Source organism: Ascaphus truei, chromosome 2 (assembly GCF_040206685.1).
Source record: "Ascaphus truei isolate aAscTru1 chromosome 2, aAscTru1.hap1, whole genome shotgun sequence".
Taxonomy (NCBI): domain Eukaryota; kingdom Metazoa; phylum Chordata; class Amphibia; order Anura; family Ascaphidae; genus Ascaphus; species Ascaphus truei.
Genome location: NC_134484.1, coordinates 468,574,093 through 468,595,376, shown reverse-complemented (window position 1 = coordinate 468,595,376; position 21,284 = coordinate 468,574,093). Strand labels below are relative to the sequence as shown.

The 21,284-nt window shown below is 51.4% G+C and overlaps 2 protein-coding genes across 5 annotated transcripts in view; one reads left to right on the top strand and one right to left on the bottom strand.

Annotated features, from left to right (window-relative positions):
- Nucleotides 1–9,386: 9,386 nt before the first annotated feature.
- LOC142487981 (uncharacterized) lies at nucleotides 9,387–13,646 on the bottom strand. Of its 2 annotated transcripts, XM_075588231.1 has the most exons (3): nucleotides 12,037–13,646; nucleotides 10,510–10,746; nucleotides 9,387–9,470 (listed from the first exon to the last, which is right to left on the bottom strand). In XM_075588231.1, exon 1 carries the CDS (start codon nucleotides 13,259–13,261, stop codon nucleotides 12,056–12,058), a length of 1,206 nt encoding a protein of 401 aa, XP_075444346.1. In that variant the 5' UTR covers nucleotides 13,262–13,646; the 3' UTR covers nucleotides 9,387–9,470; nucleotides 10,510–10,746; nucleotides 12,037–12,055. The 2 variants fall into 2 exon arrangements, with proteins under 2 accessions (XP_075444346.1, XP_075444344.1); XM_075588229.1 differs by lacking the exon at nucleotides 9,387–9,470 and having other exon boundaries at nucleotides 9,490–10,746; nucleotides 11,985–13,646.
- LOC142487975 (uncharacterized) overlaps nucleotides 13,279–21,284 on the top strand; it is a 45,204-nt gene continuing 37,198 nt past the window's right edge. For all 3 annotated transcript variants that reach the window (XM_075588216.1, XM_075588218.1, XM_075588217.1), the window contains exon 1: nucleotides 13,279–13,637. In XM_075588216.1, coding sequence (XP_075444331.1) covers nucleotides 13,290–13,637 — 348 coding nt within the window. In that variant the 5' untranslated portion in view covers nucleotides 13,279–13,289. The remainder of the gene's footprint in view (nucleotides 13,638–21,284) is intronic.

Below are 21,284 nucleotides of genomic sequence, written 5' to 3'. Positions count from 1 at the left end.
AAACTGCAATGGCCCAAACCACAGGGGTACCTAACCTGACAAAAACATGAATAGGTGTGTTTTCTAGTGCAAAATCTCTGATCACAGGACTCCTAACCGATAGTGAGGGTGTCTGGGTTTGATTAGAGAAAAAATCAGATGTAAAGATAAGTGACTTAGAAACAATTACTGAGGTTCTAGATTTGCTGGACATGTGAGAAAAAAATACCCTTTAAAACAGGAGCTTTAATTTCCTCCCAGAGTAACCCCATGTTTGCTGGGACATATTTAGACACAGTACTGAGGGACTGGGTTTCAGCAAAGGCAGGACAGCTAAAAAGCTCAGATTTAAACCCCAGGACTTGTAATATATGCATGGTGTCCTCAGACAGTACTAAGGGAGTGACCACAGATATGCTGATCCCTGGAGAATTAGCCTGGAGAGAGAAATCAGGGGGACCCCCATACAGGATACTCATTGTAGAAAGAGCTTCAGTATCAGCTAATATATGAAATCCGCTGAGACGGAAGAAACGCGTAGGGTCACGTGGTAGAGGCATCTACGGTGGTCGAGCAGCTCAGACACCAGAACTAGGACGTCAGTTCCGGATCCCTCGGCTCTCTGACTGTGGAGAACTCGTGTACAGCCTACGATCGAGGAATTCCTTCCGGGTCCACAGAGTTTGGAGCGGCAGCAGCGTCAACATCTACATCCATTTGCTGAGATTACAGCCGCTTGCAGACGGAGGAGAACTATGACAGTGTGACGTCGGCTTGGTGCATGGGCTGGTCCCATAAAATGCTTTTAACTTATTGAGAAAGTGTGAGTTGGCAATTGTCGTTACTTGGCGAATTAAACCTTTTATCACTGATTTTATACAAGGATCGGGCGCTTTTTCTTTTCTTTTTTTCTAATAGGTATCGTGGGAGGTTGGTGAGCCCAAGAGAGAAGCAGCCTGGACTTTATTTTTTCAGTAAAAAGGACATTCAAGTACAATTCATTTTCAATTTTCATTGTTTTTTCATCTATGTTTCATGTGTTAACCATTTTTTATATTTTTTCATTGCCACACATCTTTTCCTCTCTTTTTTATCACATTTTTGGCTAATTAAGTAATATATTTTTTATACATTTCACGGTTTTTATTTAATATTTTACATTTTTTCATTTTTTTATCTATTTTTTTCTTAATTATCCACTGTTACCTCACCACAATCTATTTTGGATTATATTGTATTATAAATAGACATCTGTGCTGGGTGTATCATCTTGCTGCATGAGATCAAAATATAGCAGTTTGGGTGTCACTGACAGGGGCGCTGTCTTAATATCATATATATATATATATATATATATATATATATATATATATATATATATATATATATATATATATATATATATATATATCAAATGGAAATATTACTGTATGCTCATTTGCATGTCTTAGACAGGTCTGCAACCCCGCCTTTCACTATTATCACCAAGCACACAGCACTTCAACTGCAGCAAGGGATTCTGGGAAATGACATGCAAATGAGCAGACGGTGCCACCTTTTGCTTCAAAACCATTCAACATGGTTTCCCTATAGGCTTAAGATTGCTGCATGGTCACAGCTTTGAGCACAGCCAGGGTTAAGATGCATAGCCAGTAACTGGGGGGAGAGTGAGGGAGGGAAACAAGTTCACTCACAAGGGTAGGATTAAAAAAACAGCTTTTGTGAATATAATATCACCGCCAGCAAGTTCCACTCAGAAATCACGGCCCACTTGTAGGGTTTCACAGCGTGAGTATAAACAGGCGATCAGCTGGAGACTCTGGACGGCAAACTGGAGTCCTGGTGTCAGCAGATTTGAAAATCGCGGCCTCACAGATGCTCCGAGCACGATCTGGCCTGATCGCGCACCTGGGTGATGACGTAATGTCGCAGAGTTGTAAATAAATAAATATATATATATATATATATATATATATATATAAAATCGCCCACAGCAGTACTCTGCGCTTTACAAGACAATACAGTGCAGCGATTTATAAATACATTAAGTGCAACAAATAATATCAGACAATAGGAAAGGAAATCCCTGCCTCGAAGAGCTTACAATCTAAGAGGTATTATGGGAGACTTACAGAGACAGCGGGTGAGGGAATAAGTGCAGTGCATGGCAGTGCTTGGTAGGAGCGACTGTGGGTGTGGGACAGTGACCATGAGTTTAAACTATTGAAACGGTTCATTTAAGAGGCGAGTGTTACAAGATGGGGAGAGAGGGTGCTCAGCGTATACCGAGTGTGAGTGAGTCCCACAGGTAAGGGGCAGTGAGGGAAAAGGTTTAAGGCGAGAAACTGCTTGTAGAGGTGAAAGGGGTGGGTAATTACATGCAAAAACAACGTCATTATCACAGGCTTACATGACATTATTATAGGATAACGTTGCTTTATCTTCCAATAACACGACGTTATGACAGCCTTGGTGTTACTCGGATTCAGACCCTGAAATAGGGCTTTTGCTGAAGTAGAGAGAGGGTGGGAACTAAAGTTCTCTTTCAATTATGCCTGGCTTTGGCCACCGCCGAGTCCCTATCCCAGTGTCCGGATGGGATTCACGCCATGTTTAGGTATAACTTAAATAACATAACATTATTTCCCTGTGTTAACCATAACGGCCTTTACTGGATATGGGATGTCATTATTATTATTATTACAAAACAAGGCATGGTTCCGCACACCCAAAAAAATAATAATACAAAAAGCAATAGAATGACGTTTCGCAGGGCTCCAGAGATAACAGGAGACCCCCCTGTCACATATAGATAATGTTAATGCATCTCCAGGCACCCCCAAACCTGATGAAGGCCGTTACAGGCCAAAACGTTGATCTTTGTTAAGCAAAAAACATTTTCTTTCGGATCAAATATTGAACTTGGAGAGCCGGATGATTCATCAACATTATTATCAGTTATTATAAAGCACCATCATATTCCACAGCGGGGTACAATGGGGTTACACAGCGATACAAATTACATTAACAGAATGACCTACGGAATAAGGACAAACAGATACAGGAGGTATCTTGCAGACGCACTTACCAGAACACCTTCCTACTGTCTCTGTACGTTCCTCCTACTTACCAATTAGATTGTAAGCTCTTCGGAGCAGGGACCCCTTTTCCTAAATGTTACTTTTATGTCTGAAGCGCTTCTTCCCATTATGTATTACTTGTTATTTATATGATTGTGACGTGTATTACCGCTATGAAGCGCTACGTACACTAATAACTCTATATAAATAAAGGGGGGGGGCGGGGGCAAGGATAATTGATGCGCCCCTCGTTTCTAACAAAATGGGCTCTGTCGACCCTTGGGCCTAGCGTCCCCTTGGGTATATCCACCTAAACAACTTCCGTGGATCTTTTGAAAGTGACGTTTTCCGTGGAAGTCGCCTATACCCATCGGTGGGTGGAGAGGCGGAAAGTAAAGTAATGTGAATAAAGATATACATACAGAAGGTAATAAGGGCCCTGCTCGGGAGAGCTCACAGTGCAGAGGGAGTAAGGGGCACAGTTACTAAGAAAGGTTATAGGTTATTGAAGATACACCGTTAGTGTTAATGTGACCTACAGTACGGAAGGCTCTTCCACACAATATTCGCCAAGCTCCTTCACTTTCCCTATTTAAAACCCAGCGGAAAAAAGTCGCCTCTTAGAAGCAGCGTCTCATTAAATGTTTTACACCTCTGCTATTAACTCCAGAGGTGCGTGACCTCCCGCGCCTGCGCCCCTAATGATGCACGTTTTACTCCTAAGGCTACGGCCCCGGTCCTCCTGGCGGCGCGTGCAGAGACTACAGTCTCCATGGGGAGCTCTAGGGAAGTGTGGGGGGCGGGGCCATGACAGGAGGCACGGCCATGACGGGGCATATCTGCCCTGCCATTGGCTGCGCAACCGACCACGTGACGGGAAGACAACATTCTCGTCTTCCCTGCTAGCGTACGCGTCACAGCGCTTTGCGCGCACACCCACAGCCACTGTGACCTGCCCCTTAGAGGGCTGTGCGCGAGCCGCCGTGACCACCGGGGACTCGGCCTAATGTGCTAGTAAGCCTCCCAACACCTCGATTATAAGCTCTTGGGGGTAGGGTTCCCTTTAGTAATACCAATGTACATTATTTACCACCTTATAGTAATGCTGTGATACATACATGACGTGAGCTGATACAGAGATCTGGGCCTTGGGAAGGTATCAGGCCTGGGAGGGGGCTGTCTGATCACTCTGAGCAGCATCATTAACAGGTTATTAGGGGTCTTTAAGACAAGCTACTGTAAGACCCTCTGTGCTAAGGGAGGAGGCTGGCAGTTGATTGTGTGGCAGTGAATGTCCCACTTAGCACCATGAATTGAGGTTTCAATGGAGTGAAATCACTCAGGCACCCAACACCTTCCTGGGACTTCTCAGCAGTTGGTTATTAACACATGAACCCCTTCAGTGCTAGAGAGGCCTGCAACACATGGCAGGAAAGATGGCTACTCCTCATTGAGACTGGTTTAAATCCCACTCTCCTTGTGACCTAGATCAGGCCACTCTATGCCCCCCAAGCAGGAAAATATTGGGGGGGGGGGGCATTCCCGGAAATGGTCAAAGATAAAAGGTGGTAATCTCAATGCACTGCAGCCTCTCAGGTGCATGGAGGGTCCCAAATTAGACCATAAAGCCAAGACGGCTTCTTCTGTGTCTTAATAATAATAATAATAATAATTTTATTTCATATATCGCTTTTCTCGCAATGGGACTCAAAGCGCGTCACAATTACAGTATAGCGCGGTACGCAGCATATAGGAATGTTACAGAAACAGGCCCTGCCCCGCAGAGCTTACACTCTATATGTTTTTGGTGCCTGAAGCACAGGGAGATAAAGTGACTCGCCCATGGAGCTGACACCAGGAATTGAACCAGGTTCCCCTGATTCACACTCTGTGTCATTGTTATCAGAGTCAGTGCCTTTACCCGCCGTGCCGTTACACACTCAGCCTTTACTCGCCGTGCCATTACACACTCAGCCTTTACTCGCCGTGCCGTTACACACTCAGCCTTTACTCGCCGTGCCGTTACACACTCAGCCTTTACTCGCCGTGCCGTTACACACTCAGCCTTTACTCGCCGTGCCGTTACACACTCAGCCTTTACTCGGCGTGCCGTTACACACTCAGCCGTTACACACTCAGCCTTTACTCGCCGTGCCGTTACACACTCAGCCTTTACTCGCCGTGCCGTTACACACTCAGCCTTTATTCGCGTTGCCGTTACACACTCAGCCTTTACTCGCAGTGCCGTTACACACTCAGCCTTTACTCGCCGTGCCGTTACACACTCAGCCTTTACTCGCCGTGCCGTTACACACTCAGCCTTTACTCGCCGCGCCGTTACACACTCAGCCTTTACTCGCCGTGCCGTTACACACTCAGCCTTTACTCGCCGTGCCGTTACACACTCAGCCTTTACTCGCAGTGCCGTTACACACTCAGCCTTTACTCGCCGTGCCGTTACACACTCAGCCTTTACCCGCCGTGCCGTTACACACTCAGCCTTTATTCGCCGTGCCGTTACACACTCAGCCTTTACTCGCCGTGCCGTTACACACTCAGCCTTTACTCGCCGTGCCGTTACACACTCAGCCTTTACTCGCAGTGCCGTTACACACTCAGCCTTTACTCGCAGTGCCGTTACACACTCAGCCTTTACTCGCCGTGCCGTTACACACTCAGCCTTTACTCGCCGTGCCGTTACACACTCAGCCTTTACTCGCCGTGCCGTTACACACTCAGCCTTTACTCGCCGTGCCGTTACACACTCAGCCGTTACTCGCCGTGCCGTTACACACTCAGCCTTTATTCGCGTTGCCGTTACACACTCAGCCTTTACTCGCAGTGCCGTTACACACTCAGCCTTTACTCGCCGTGCCGTTACACACTCAGCCTTTACCCGCCGTACCGTTACACACTCAGCCTTTATTCGCCGTGCCGTTACACACTCAGCCTTTACTCGCCGTGCCGTTACACACTCAGCCTTTACTCGCCGTGCCGTTACACACTCAGCCTTTACTCGCCGTGCCGTTACACACTCAGCCTTTACCCGCCGTGCCGTTACACACTCAGCCTTTACTCGCAGTGCCGTTACACACTCAGCCTTTACTCGCCGTGCCGTTACACACTCAGCCTTTACTCGCCGTGCCGTTACACACTCAGCCTTTACTCGCCGTGCCGTTACACACTCAGCCTTTACTCGCCGTGCCGTTACACACTCAGCCTTTACTCGCCGTGCCGTTACACACTCAGCCTTTACTCGCCGTGCCGTTACACACTCAGCCTTTACTCGCCGTGCCGTTACACACTCAGCCTTTACTCGCCGTGCCGTTACACACTCAGCCTTTACTCGCCGTGCCGTTACACACTCAGCCTTTACTCGCCGTGCCGTTACACACTCAGCCTTTACTCGCCGTGCCGTTACACACTCAGCCTTTACTCGCCGTGCCGTTACACACTCAGCCTTTACTCGCCGCGCCGTTACACACTCAGCCTTTACCCGCCGTGCCGTTACACACTCAGCCTTTACTCGCCGTGCCGTTACACACTCAGCCTTTACTCGCCGTGCCGTTACACACTCAGCCTTTACTCGCCGTGCCGTTACACACTCAGCCTTTACTCGCCGTGCCGTTACACACTCAGCCTTTACTCGCCGTGCCGTTACACACTCAGCCTTTACTCGCCGTGCCGTTACACACTCAGCCTTTACTCGCCGTGCCGTTACACACTCAGCCTTTACTCGCAGTGCCGTTACACACTCAGCCTTTACTCGCCGTGCCGTTACACACTCAGCCTTTACTCGCAGTGCCGTTACACACTCAGCCTTTATTCGCGTTGCCGTTACACACTCAGCCTTTACTCGCCGCGCCGTTACACACTCAGCCTTTACCCGCCGTGCCGTTACACACTCAGCCTTTACCCGCCGTGCCGTTACACACTCAGCCTTTACTCGCCGTGCCGTTACACACTCAGCCTTTACTCGCCGTGCCGTTACACACTCAGCCTTTACTTGCCGTGCCGTTACACACTCAGCCTTTACTCGCCGTGCCGTTACACACTCAGCCTTTACTCGCCGTGCCGTTACACACTCAGCCTTTACTCGCCGTGCCGTTACACACTCAGCCTTTACCCGCCGTGCCGTTACACACTCAGCCTTTACTCGCCGTGCCGTTACACACTCAGCCTTTACTCGCCGTGCCGTTACACACTCAGCCTTTACTCGCCGTGCCGTTACACACTCAGCCTTTACTCGCCGTGCCGTTACACACTCAGCCTTTACTCGCAGTGCCGTTACACACTCAGCCTTTACTCGCAGTGCCGTTACACACTCAGCCTTTACTCGCCGTGCCGTTACACACTCAGCCTTTACTCGCCGTGCCGTTACACACTCAGCCTTTACTCGCAGTGCCGTTACACACTCAGCCTTTACTCGCCGTGCCGTTACACACTCAGCCTTTACTCGCCGTGCCGTTACACACTCAGCCTTTATTCGCGTTGCCGTTACACACTCAGCCTTTACTCGCCGCGCCGTTACACACTCAGCCTTTACCCGCCGTGCCGTTACACACTCAGCCTTTACTCGCCGTGCCGTTACACACTCAGCCTTTACTCGCCGTGCCGTTACACACTCAGCCTTTACTCGCCGTGCCGTTACACACTCAGCCTTTACTCGCAGTGCCGTTACACACTCAGCCTTTACCCGCCGTGCCGTTACACACTCAGCCTTTACCCGCCGTGCCGTTACACACTCAGCCTTTACTCGCCGTGCCGTTACACACTCAGCCTTTACTCGCCGTGCCGTTACACACTCAGCCTTTACTCGCCGTGCCGTTACACACTCAGCCTTTACTCGCCGTGCCGTTACACACTCAGCCTTTACTCGCAGTGCCGTTACACACTCAGCCTTTACTCGCCGTGCCGTTACACACTCAGCCTTTACTCGCCGTGCCGTTACACACTCAGCCTTTACTCGCCGTGCCGTTACACACTCAGCCTTTACTCGCCGTGCCGTTACACACTCAGCCTTTACTCGCCGTGCCGTTACACACTCAGCCTTTACTCGCCGTGCCGTTACACACTCAGCCTTTACTCGCAGTGCCGTTACACACTCAGCCTTTACTCGCCGTGCCGTTACACACTCAGCCTTTACTCGCCGCGCCGTTACACACTCAGCCTTTACTCGCCGTGCCGTTACACACTCAGCCTTTACTCGCCGCGCCGTTACACACTCAGCCTTTACTCGCCGCGCCGTTACACACTCAGCCTTTACTCGCCGCGCCGTTACACACTCAGCCTTTACTCGCCGTGCCGTTACACACTCAGCCTTTACTCGCCGTGCCGTTACACACTCAGCCTTTACTCGCCGTGCCGTTACACACTCAGCCTTTACTCGCCGTGCCGTTACACACTCAGCCTTTACCCGCCGTGCCGTTACACACTCAGCCTTTACTCGCCGTGCCGTTACACACTCAGCCTTTACTCGCCGTGCCGTTACACACTCAGCCTTTACTCGCAGTGCCGTTACACACTCAGCCTTTACTCGCCGTGCCGTTACACACTCAGCCTTTACTCGCCGTGCCGTTACACACTCAGCCTTTACTCGCCACGCCGTTACACACTCAGACTTTACCGCCGCGCCGTTACACACTCAGCCTTTACTCGCCGAGCCTTTACACACTCAGCCTTTACTCGCCGAGTCTTTACCTGCCGCGCCTTTACACACTCAGCCTTTACTCGCCGAGCCTTTACTCACTGAGCCATTAACTGCCGAGCCTTTACTCACTGAGCCATTACCTGCCGAGCCTTTACTCGCCGAGCCATTACCTGCCGAGCCTTTACTCACTGAGCCCTTACCTGCCGTGCCTTTACTCACTGAGCCATTAACTGCTGCGCCTTTACTCACTGAGCCCTTACCTGCCGCGCCTTTACTCACTGAGCCATTAACTGCCGAGCCTTTACTCACTGAGCCATTACCTGCCGAGCCTTTACTTACTGAGCCATTACCTGCCGCGCCTTTACTCACTGAGCCATTACCTGCCGCGCCTTTACTCGCCGAGACTTTACTCACTGAGCCATTACCTGCCGAGCCTTTACTCATTGAGCCATTACCTGCCGAGCCTTTACTCACTGAGCCATTACCTGCCGCGCCTTTACTCACTGAGCCATTACCTGCCGTGCCTTTACTCGCCGAGCCTTTACTCACTGAACCATTACCTGCCGAGCCTTTACTCACTGAGCCATTACCTGCCGAGCCTTTACTCACTGAGCCATTACCTGCCGCGCCTTTACTCACTGAGCCATTACCTGCCGTGCCTTTACTCACTGAGCCATTACCTGCCGAGCCTTTGCTCGCCGGGTCTTTACTCGCCGGGCCTTTACCCGCTGGACCTTTACTCACTGAGCTGCTCCTTATCCCTTGGAGGAGAAAGAGGGAAAAATAAGTCGGCTTCATTTCTTTTTTTGGCTTTTTTGTTCCTGTTATCTGTACATCGCTGCTCTTCCCCTTTATCTTATTCCCTAAACAAAACAACAACGGGAGAAAGTCCGTGAAAGGGTTACTTTTTTACTTTGATAGGAATCACTTCACCCAATTTAGTGATTTGGACAGCACTGGTTTAGCAGTCTCCCAAACACAGACAAATACGAGCTCGGGAAGAGAGGAGTCAGACAACAGGTCTGCTTCCACACTTCAAAGTTTATTCAGTTGTGCCCCGACATTTATACAGAAAACTAAGGGCATGTTAATACATAACATATCATGTTTAATAATGAGAAATAACAAGTTTCTGTAGAGGTTATGTATCTGTGTCTTTGGACAAAGCATTAGTAAATCATTACATCTTGCTTATGTTTGGCCAGCAGTTTCTACTTCTACATTACAAAGAGAAATACAGGGAATGTTTCTCAAGAGCTTGCAACTGTATTGTTTGGGACATTTTACTGCTCTTGTGCTATTGTATAAAAGACAGACTGAGAACAACAGAAGTAAATAAAGATTACAATTAGCATAGTGAGTTAATTCTCTCAGTACTGGAACAGCCCGTATAAGAAAGATAAAGCTAGCAGATTATATTCACCCTTTCAATCCCTGAGACTTGTAGAGCTGACATATAATTTTAACCCCTTCAATTCCCTCCTTTTGTTCTAAAAGAACAACTATTTGACCAAACCCATTTATTCTTCTGCTCACCACTCAGGAGAGGAAAAACTCCCGGGGGAAGAAACCTCCAAAAGACCACGGGCGTGCAGAAACGTATCTCTTACTAGGTATCTCGTGTGACGATTAGAGATGAATATATGGGTGGTCTGAGAGAACCGCAAAGGTTGACATCTCTCCCTACTATGGTGGGGGACATATACATTTATATATGTGTATGTCTCCGTGTGTTGCATATAACAGGCAGTTAGTCCCGCAAATAGTCCCCAGATTATAGCTATTATAATAGATAACCACATGGTAAATATTAGGAGCTTGCCGACGGGTCCAGGATGGGTGGACCACGGGAACCAATTGGTGCGGTCTTCACACGGCTTGCGTGTATCCATGTTGGGCTGTCTTCTGTCAAGATTGCAGTACGGGTGACAGGGATGATGGTGGCTGGTTTGCCTAAGGGAGGATCCAGCGTCTTGTTTTTGAACAGTTGCTTGACCAGGACCGTGTCACCTGGTTTGAAAGGGTGTGTTGGCGTACCTGTGGGACAAGGAATAGATATAGATACATCACCATAAATGCCATTCAACGTGTCAACAAGGTGTATTACATATTCCTGTATTATACAATTCAGGTCGCCCTTTGTTTTTGGTACCCCATGAGTCTTTGTCCATGAATTAAGAGTCATAATATCAGGGGGTTTAGTAATCAACTGGTCGCCCACAGTCATAAATGGCATTGTAACAACAGTGTCAACCTGGGCTGAAGGTGCCACATAATCGGGTATGGGTTGTAAGAGACCTCTAGGACTACTCATGGTCCATGGCTTATTACTGCTCTTTTGAGGGCTGACTAACTCAGTGAGACCAGTTTTAGAAGCAGCCAGTTGCAGAGCAGCTTGTATTTTAGCTCGGGTACCCTCACTAACATAAGTGGAGAATATTTGTTGCGTACCCAAACCCGAAGGGGGTGGAGGGGTCTCACTGCGACTCACAGTCGGACTGGGGTCAACACGGGGTGTTATTGCTAATAAAACATCCTCATCCGAAAAGGGTTCCTGAGATAAACTAGTGTGCAGGGAAGATATATAAGGAGGTAGGAGGTGCGGAGGACACAATTTTATCGGGTGACATTTCACACGCGTAGGGGGCAATTTTAACCCATGCATTGGCAGATTCCCGCATATATTTCATATTCCACTTTGGGTTGGGACCAAACTACAACCAGTCAGGATCCCCCAGACAAGTGCCTCTGAGCATCAACATATGAAAATCATCAAAGGCACCGTCTCTTGGAAACGGACTAGTGGAACCCATTGCTTCAGTCCACCCAGACAAATTGTCCACAAACGGATCAACATAATAATCTCCGACAATCTGTACAACAAATTCTTTGGGGCGTTGACCTGGTTTCCGTCTACAAACGGTGACCTGTCCTACATTTTTATTTTTCTTAGTCTTTTTGTTAGTTTTATACTTAATAAACTCTGGTTTACCTCCCAGATTTTTACTAGTGTTAGTACCCATAATTAGTTTATATAAAAATGAAATGATTGCAATACAAAGGAAACTTATACAGAAGATCTAAAAGAAAAAAAACTCTGTAATTTAAACGCTTGTGCTCTACAATACAACACTGATACTCTATAATACAACACTGATACTCTATAATACAACACTGATACTCTATAATACAACACTTATACTCTATAATAAATCTGCTGTGTCCAGGAGAGCGTAAACCAGTCTGATAAACAACCACAATTAGGGACTTTATACCCGTAATTGGTATCAGGGACTTTATACCCCAATAATATCAGGGACTTTATACCCCAATAATGCCAGGGACTTCAAGGGGGCTGTGCCGGGAGATTTGGGAGAAGAGGGCTGTGCCGGGAGCTTTGGGAGAAGGGGGCTGTGCCGGGATAATTGGGAGAAGGGGATTGTGCCAGGAGATTTGGGAGAAGGGGGCTGTGCTGGAAGATTTGGGAGAGGGGGGCTGTGCTGGGAGATGTGGGAGAGGAGGGCTGTGCCGGGAGAGGTGGGTTGTGCTGGGAGATTTGGGAGAGAAGGGATGTGCTGGAAGATTTGGGAGAAGGGGGCTGTGCTGGAAGATTTGGGAGAAGGGGGCTGTGCTGGAAGATTTGGGAGAAGGGTGCTGTGCTGGGAGATTTGGGAGAGGAGGGCTGTGCCGGGAGAGGTGGGTTGTGCTGGGAGATTTGGGAGAGAAGGGATGTGCTGGGAGATTTGGGAGAGGGGGGCTGTGCTGGGAGATTTGGGTGAGGGGGGCTGTGCTGGGAGATTTGGGAGAGGTGGGCTGTGCTGGGAGATTTGGGAGAGGGGGGCTGTGGTGTGAGATTTGGGAGAGGGGGGCTGTGGTGTGAGATTTGGGAGAGGGGGGATGTGGTGTGAGATTTGGGAGAGGGGGGCTGTGCTGGGAGATTTGGGAGAGGGGGGCTGTGCTGGGAGATTTGGGAGAGGGGGGCTGTGCTGGGAGATTTGGGAGAGGGGGGCTGTGCTGGGAGATTTGGGAGATGGGGGCTGTGCTGGGAGATTTGGGAGAGGGGGGCTGTGCTGGCAGATTTGCGAGAGGAGGTCTGTGCTGGGAGATTTGGGAGAGGGGGGCTGTGCTGGGAGATTTGGAAGAGGGGGTTGTGCTGGGAGATTTGGGAGAGGGGGATGTGCTGGGAGATTTGGGAGAGGAGGGCTGTGCTGGGAGAGGGGGGCTGTGCTGGGAGATTTGGGAGAGGAGGGCTGTGCTGGGAGATTTGGGGGAGGGGGGCTGTGCTGGCAGATTTGGGAGAGGGGGGCTGTGCTGGCAGATTTGGGAGAGGGGGGGGGTGTGCTGGGAGATTTGGGAGAGGGGGGGTGTGCTGGGAGATTTGGGGGAGGGGGGCTGTGTTGGGAGATTTGGGAGAGGAGGGCTGTGTTGGGAGATTTGGGAGAGGAGGGCTGTGCTGGGAGATTTGGGAGAGGGGGGCTGTGCTGGGAGATTTGGGAGAGGAGGGCTGGCAGATTTGGGAGAGGAGGGCTGTGCTGGCAGAGGTGCTGTGCATGAGATGGGGAGTTCCCTGCTACTTATGCATGAGCTGGGAGGGGGAGGAGGGCGCAGGGACGGCCCAGCTCCGCTCTCCTGATGTCAGACAGAGGGTGGAACTTCCTGCTTTCCTCTCAATCCCCAGCCACCGAAACAGGCTCGTTTTTGGGCCTACCGACCCTGCACCCCCCCACCTCCGGCGGGTGCACCTGGGGGGGACGGGACGACGCGTGCGGCCCCCCCGCCAGCTTTGTGCGAGGCCGGCGCGAGGCCCCCCGCGCGGCGCCCCCATGATCTGCTCGGTGACGGCGGGGGACAGGCTCAGCGTCACGGCAGCCCGGAGGGGGGACCCCGAGAAGCCGGCGCCAGAGGGGGACGCAGCAGCGGCAGCGCAGGTAGGAGGCGAGCGGTGCTGCGGGGGGGCAGGGGGGGCCCTGCGGGGCAGGGAGGGGGGGTATCTCTGAGCCATTGCTGCCTGCAGAGACCCCCGGGCGGGCACTCGGCGCTTGGCAGCGAGCTGCAGACCGTACAGTCACAATGCGGGGGAGTGTGATAAGATGGACACGGATGTCCCTGCCCTGAAGAGCTTGCAATCTAATCGGCCTGTGTGCAGAGTGACGGAGACAGGAGTGCGCGGGGCAGTGTGAGTGTAGGAGCATACTGTAGTATGAGTGGTGGTCACCCAGGGCGATGGAGACACGGGGATGAACAGGGGAGATTTCAGAGCAGTGTGTACGCGCGTGTATACGTGCAGAGCAGTGTGTGCGCGCGTGTATACGTGCAGAGCAGTGTGAGCGCGCGTATACGTGCAGAGCAGTTTGTGCGCGTGTGTATACGTGCAGAGCAGTGTGTGCGCGTGTGTATACGTGCAGAGCAGTGTGTGCGTGCGTGTATACGTGCAGAGCAGTGTGTGCGCGTGTGTATACGTGCAGAGTAGTGTGTACGTGCAGAGCAGTTTGTGTGCGTGCGCGTATACGTGCAGAGCAGTGTGTGCGCGCGCGTATACGTGCAGAGCAGTGTGCACGCGCGTATACGTGCAGAGCTGGGTGTGTACGTGTGTGTGTGCGCGTATACGTGCAGAGCAGTGTGTGTGCGCGCGTGTATACGTGCAGAGCAGTGTGTGCGCGCGCGTGTATACGTGCAGAGCCGTGTGTGTGCGCGCGTGTATACGTGCAGAGCCGTGCGTGCGCGTATACGTGCAGAGCAGTGTGTGTGCGTGCGCGTATGCGTGCAGAGCAGTGTGTGCGTGCGCGTATACGTGAAGAGCAGTGTGTGTGCGTGCGCGTATACGTGCAGAGCAGTGTGTGTGCGTGCGCGTATACGTGCAGAGCAGTGTGTGTGCGTGCGCGTATACGTGCAGAGCAGTGTGTGTGCGCGTAGATGCGCAGAGTAGTGCGTGCGCGCGTATACGCGCAGAGCAGTGTGTGCGCGCGCGTATACGCGCAGAGCAGTATACGCGCAAAGCAGTGTGTGCGCGCACGTATACGCGCAAAGCAGTGTGTGCGCGCGCGTGTACGCGCAGAGCAGTGTGCGCGTGCGTGTACGCGCAGAGCAGTGTGCGCGCGCGCGTGTACGCGCAGATCAGTGTGTATACGTGCAGAGTAGTGTGCAGAGCAGTGTGCGCGCGCGTATACGCGCAGAGCAGTGTGCGCACGCGTGTACGCGCAGATCAGTGTGCGCGCGCGTGTACGCGCAGATCAGTGTGCGCGCGTGTACGTGCAGATCAGTGTGTATACGTGCAGAGCAGTGTGCGCGCGCGTATACGCGCAGAGCAGTGTGCGCGCGCGTGTACGTGCAGATCATTGTGTATACGTGCAGAGCAGTGTGTACACATGCAGAGTACAGGCAGTCCTCGGTTATCCGACACAATGCGTTACTCAAAATGGCGTTGGATAGCGAAACGTTGTAAAGCGAAACATGTTTTCCCATAGGAACACTGTTTAAATGAAAGGTTCCGTTCCTGAAGGCATTTTTAATGCTAAAATACACAAAATATTTTACGCAGGCAATAAGATATGCAGCACACACAAATTATATAGTGTATATACTGTATTATATATATAATATAACATAATATAAAAATATAATATATTATATAGTATAATATAGATATTATATACACATAAACAACTTTGCAAAGCGTTGTAAGAGCGTTGGATAAGCCGTTTTGGCGTTGTATAAATGAACATAGGTATGCATTGCATAGCGTTGGATAAGCCATTCGTTGTAAAGCGAAGCGTTGTAAAACGAGGACTGCCTGTAGTGTGTATACGTACAGAGCAGTGTGCATGCATCTATACGTGCAAAGCGGTGCGTGTGTGTATACAGTATACGTGTGTGTGTATATAATAGAATTGAGAGCAGGACTCGCGTCGAGCGATTAGGCACGCCCCCCGGCGGTTCAGCCAATGAGGGCGAACCTGCCGGGTGACGTCATGGCCGCGCCCCCATCACTCCTCCGCCACGCCCCCCCCCAGTCTCTGCTCCTGCAGTGAGCTGCAGACCGGGGAATCGGCTGAACGCGCCGCCAAAAGCGCGGGCGCGCGTTAAAGCGTCGTGACCGGGGCCTTAGCCTCCGTGTGTGTGTGTGTGTGTGTGTGTGTGTGTGTTTGTGTGTACAAGTAGGAGAGTTTGAGTGTATGAGAAGGGCTGGATTTGAGAGAGAGAGAGAGAGAGAGAGAGAGAGAGAGAGAGAGAGAGGCAGAGAGAGGCAGAGAGAGGCAGAGAGAGGCAGAGAGAGGCAGAGAGGCAGAGAGGCAGAGAGGCAGAGAGGCAGAGAGGCAGAGAGGCAGAGAGGCAGAGAGGCAGAGAGAGGCAGAGAGAGAGAGAGGCAGAGAGAGAGAGAGGCAGAGAGGCAGAGAGAGGCAGAGAGAGAGAGAGGCAGAGAGAGAGAGAGGCAGAGAGAGAGAGAGGCAGAGAGGCAGAGAGGCAGGGGCAGGCAGGGGCAGGCAGGGGCAGGCAGTGGGTGCAGGAGGCAGAGAGGGGCAGTGGGTGCAGGAGGCAGAGAGGGGCAGTGGGTGCAGGAGGCAGAGAGGGGCAGTGGGTGCAGGAGGCAGAGAGGGGCAGTGGGTGCAGGAGGCAGAGAGGGGCAGTGGGTGCAGGAGGCAGAGAGGGGCAGTGGGTGCAGGGGGCAGAGAGAGAGAGGCAGAGAGAGAGAGGCAGAGAGAGAGGCAGAGAGAGAGGCAGAGAGAGAGAGGCAGAGAGAGAGAGGCAGAGAGAGAGAGGCAGAGAGAGAGAGGCAGAGAGAGAGAGAGAGAGAGAGAGAGAGAGGCAGAGAGAGAGAGAGAGAGGCAGAGAGGCAGAGAGAGAGAGGCAGAGAGAGAGAGGCAGAGAGAGAGAGGCAGAGAGAGAGAGGCAGAGAGAGAGAGAGGCAGAGAGAGAGAGGCAGAGAGAGAGAGGCAGAGAGAGGCAGAGAGAGAGAGAGAGAGGCAGAGAGAGAGAGGCAGAGAGAGGCAGAGAGAGAGAGAGAGAGGCAGAGAGAGAGAGGCAGAGAGAGAGAGGCAGAGAGAGAGAGGCAGAGAGAGAGAGAGAGGCAGAGAGAGAGAGGCAGAGAGAGAGAGAGAGAGAGAGAGAGGCAGAGAGAGAGAGAGAGAGGCAGAGAGAGAGAGAGAGAGAGAGAGGCAGAGGCAGAGAGAGAGAGGCAGAGGCAGAGAGAGAGGCAGAGGCAGAGGCAGAGGCAGGCAGAGGCAGAGGCAGAGGCAGGCAGAGGCAGGCAGAGGCAGAGGCAGGCAGAGGCGCAGGCGCAGGCAGGCAGTGGGTGCAGGAGGGAGAGAGGTGGCGGTGGGTGGAGGAGGCTGAGAGGGGGAGGGATTGGGGGTGCTGGGGAGAGGGATTGGGGGTGCAGGGGGAAAGGATTGGGGGTGCAGGGATTGGTGTGCAGGGGAGGGATTGGGGGTGCAGGAGAGAGGGGAGGGATTGGTGTGCAGGGGGGAGGGATCGGGGCATTGGGGGTGCAGGGGAGAGATGAGCTGGGGGAGCAAGTAATGGAACGATTACTACCCTGAGAGCCTCTGTAGTGATTGGCTATTGGCTGTCATGTGACCTATTCCTGCTTGGAGCTGTCACTGAGGGGTTCTGGGACTTGTGGTCTCTGGCCTGTATCTTTTCTAGTATTGGACCAGGAGCTGGACTACAAGTTCCAGAAGAACCCGCACAGGTGGGAGGGGACGTGTGCAAGGAGGGAGAGGTGCGGCTGTGCGCTGGGGAGCTGAACAGAAAGTGAAGAGATGTGTGAGCTTGTGTGTATGAATTTGTGAGCGCGTGAGTTTGTGTGTGCGCGCGCGTGAGAGTTGGTGGGAGTTAGAGTGTGTGTGCACATGAGAGTGAATGAGTGTGTGAGTGAATGAATGAGTGTGTGAGAGTGAATGAGTGTGTGTGAGAGTGAATGAGTGTGTGAATGAGTGTGAGAGTGTGAGAGTGAATGAGTGTGAGAGTGAATGAGTGTGAGAGTGAATGAGTGTGAGAGTGAATGAGTGTGTGAGAGTGAATGAGTGTGTGAGAGTGAATGAGTGTGTGAGAGTGAATGAGTGTGTGAGAGTGAATGAGTGTGTGAGAGTGAATGAGTGTGTGTGTGAGAGAGAATGAGTGTGTGAGAGTGAATGAGTGTGTGAGAGTGAATGAGTGTGTGAGAGTGAATGAGTGTGTGAGAGTGAATGAGTGTGTGAGAGTGAATGAGTGTGAATGAGTGTGGGTGTGAGAGTGAATGAGTGTGGGTGTGAGAGTGAATGAGTGTGGGTGTGAGAGTGAATGAGTGTGGGTGTGAGAGTGAATGAGTGTGGGTGTGAGAGTGAATGAGTGTGGGTGTGAGAGTGAATGAGTGTGGGTGTGAGAGTGAATGAGTGTGGGTGTGAGAGTGAATGAGTGTGGGTGTGAGAGTGAATGAGTGTGGGTGTGAGAGTGAATGAGTGTGGGTGTGAGAGTGAATGAGTGTGTGTGTGAGAGTGAATGAGTGTGGGTGTGAGAGTGAATGAGTGTGTGTGTGTGTGAGTGAATGAGTGTGTGTGTGTGTGTGAGACAGTGAATGTATGTGTGTGTGTGTGTGTGTGTGTGTGTGTGTGTGAGACAGTGAATGTGTGTGTGTGTGTGTGAGACTGATACGTTTTGATTCTGAGGTGCGCCGGCCAGGTCGCGTGAGTGTTTCGCCCAATGTCCGACCATGCTCCCCCCTATCCTGAAACCTGACCTGTTGATGGCCCTTGAGGGCTGGAGTTTGCCGCCCCTGTAGGTGGTTTCATGAGCGTGGTACCTGATTGGACGCGGGCACAATGCAGGGGTCAGCGCTCTTCCCTTCACCATGCCCGCGGCCTTAGAAAGCAGTGGTACCGTGGCTGGTTTGAAACATCTGTCCATTTGTTGTTGTTGTTGTTGTTGTTGTTGTTGTTGTTCTTGTGCCGGTTTATTTACATTTGTAGTATTTCCTAAAGTTCTTGTACGATATTTACGCTCGAAAAACAGAGGCCGCGGAAATGTCAAATATGTTCCTTTTTAACGAAAAGGATATTAATATGGTTAGTTTGGTACTGTGAGTTAGTCAAAAAACAGGGGGGGGCGCTGGGGGGTAGGGGGGTGGGGGGGAGGGGCGCTGGAGGGGGGGGGGGGGGCGCGGGCGGCGCCCGGCCTCTGCAACCTGAACTTACCGAGATTCAGCCGGCTTCTGGACACGTCTCCATGGCAACGCGGCGTCATCATTTGACGCCACACTAAGGTAAGGGGGGGGGGAGAACGCGAGGGGCAAACAAGGCAGGGGGGCTCAGCAATAAAAGTTTGTGCACCCCTGATCCTAAGCAGTAAATACAAATCCCTTTGGGCGTATGACGGTGGTTCTCAACTCCAGTCCTCAAGAGTCAGGTTGGGGGCGCGGGGGGTTGGGGGCGCGGGCGGTGTTGAGGACTAGAGTTGGGAGCCCAGGGTGCCTGTCCCCTAAATACCAAACCATTGCTTTGGTGGCATGCCAGTTTAAATACATGGGCGGTCTTCATGGATCAGCCCTTATACTAAAATAAAGTCTTCCTTACCTTGTTTAAAAGTATCTCCCTCCCCACTCCTGCTGCTTTCTGGGATCTACCTGTCTACGTGGGGGAAAGCCCCTGCTGCTGGGATAGAACAAGATGGCAGATCCATCCAGATGAAGCTTTCATTCCAGTCTCATGATGTCCCTTCCCTCGCTTGGGAAGGATGGCCAATAAGCAGTGAGCAGGAGAGAAGCAGGGGATTCTGGGAGAGGAAATAGTGTCTCTTGACACTAGACGCATTCTTCCTAACTGCAATTGTTTCAGAAACGATAGATTTTTAGATGATTTATAGAAAAGGATTTAAATACTTTATTTTCGTGTCGCAATAAAATATCTGAGCAGGCGAGTGGAACTGAAGCGTTACTACGTGGAAATCTCCGGGATACGCGGTTTCCAGGAAGATTTCCGCTCTTCTTTTAATAATTATTGATGGGGGGGGGGGATGGAGTGAGTTTGTAACCCCTGCACTGCCAGAGAAGCCCGCAAAGCATTACAGTGTATGGGCTTAAAACCGGAGAGGGAAACCCTTTGCTGGGACATGATGTTCCCTGGAAAAACCTCCTCATCTTCCAGTGATTCACGCAGGTATCGTGGGAACGTTATTCATGGAGAAAGTTGGAAGAGATTCTATTTATCAGCGGAATCTGTCTGCTTAGTAGGATGCGATGGGTAATGTGGCTTCTGATTTGTGGTGTCATTGAAGGAAAATGATATCGCCCATGCTGACACACACACAGAAACACTGACACACACACACACACACACACACACACACACACACACACACACACACACACACACACACACACACACACACACACACACACACACACACACACACACACACACACACACACTGACACAGACATATAGATGCACTGACACAGACATATAGATGCACTGACACAGACATATAGATACACACAGATACACACACACACACACACACACACATACACTAACACAGGGGTGAGCAAACTTTTTAGGCCGAGCCCCCCATTTTCCTCCATGACATTTCTCGCCCCCCCCTACCTGATGTAATCAAAATCACATGAAAAAAAAAACCTTTATTAAACAGTATACAATTTAAATACAAATATGTCTAAATACTTATTTCAACAGCTCGCTCTTGCAAAATTAGGCATTTTCCACACTGCCGCTGAGAGCGGTGACATCACCAACTCTCCAAGCATGAGCACAGGGTGTCTTGCATAATTTTGCAAGCAAGAGCGGTTGGAGGGGGAGGGAGTGGGGAGGGGGGGCGTGGATCGGGGCTATTTTTGAGTGTGTGGCTGTGTGTGTGTATTGACTGCTGCTGAGCGCACTTCAAAGTCATTTTTGTTTGTCTTGCCAAGCTTTGGAGAGTGTAAGCCCCCCAGTTTGCGCTCTGGGATCCCTGAGAGGAGTAATGGGGCTGGGATCCCTGAGAGGAGTAATGGTGCTGGGGCCCTGGGATCCCTGAGAGGAGTAATGGTGCTGGGGCCTGGGATCCCTGAGAGGAGTAATGGGGCTGGGATCCCTGAGAGGAGTAATTGTGCTGGGGCCCTGGGATCCCTGAGAGGAGTAATGGTGCTGGGGCCTGGGATCCCTGAGAGGAGTAATGGGGCTGGGGCTCTGGGATCCCTGACAGGAGTAATTGTGCCGGGGCCCTGGGATCCCTGAGAGGAGTAATGGTGCTGGGATCCCTGAGAGGAGTAATGGTGCTGGGATCCCTGAGAGGAGTAATGGGGCTGGGATCCCTGAGAGGAGTAATGGTGCCGGGGCCCTGGGATCCCTGAGAGGAGTAATGGTGCCGGGGCTCTGGGATCCCTGAGCGGAGTAATGGGGCTGGGGCTCTGGGATCCCTGAGAGGAGTAATGGGGCTGGGGCTCTGGGATCCCTGAGCGGAGTAATGGGGCTGGGGCTCTGGGATCCCTGAGAGGAGTAATGGTGCTGGGTCCCTGGGATCCCTGAGAGGAGTAATGGTGCTGGGGCCTGGGATCCCTGAGAGGAGTAATGGGGCTGGGATCCCTGAGAGGAGTAATGGTGCTG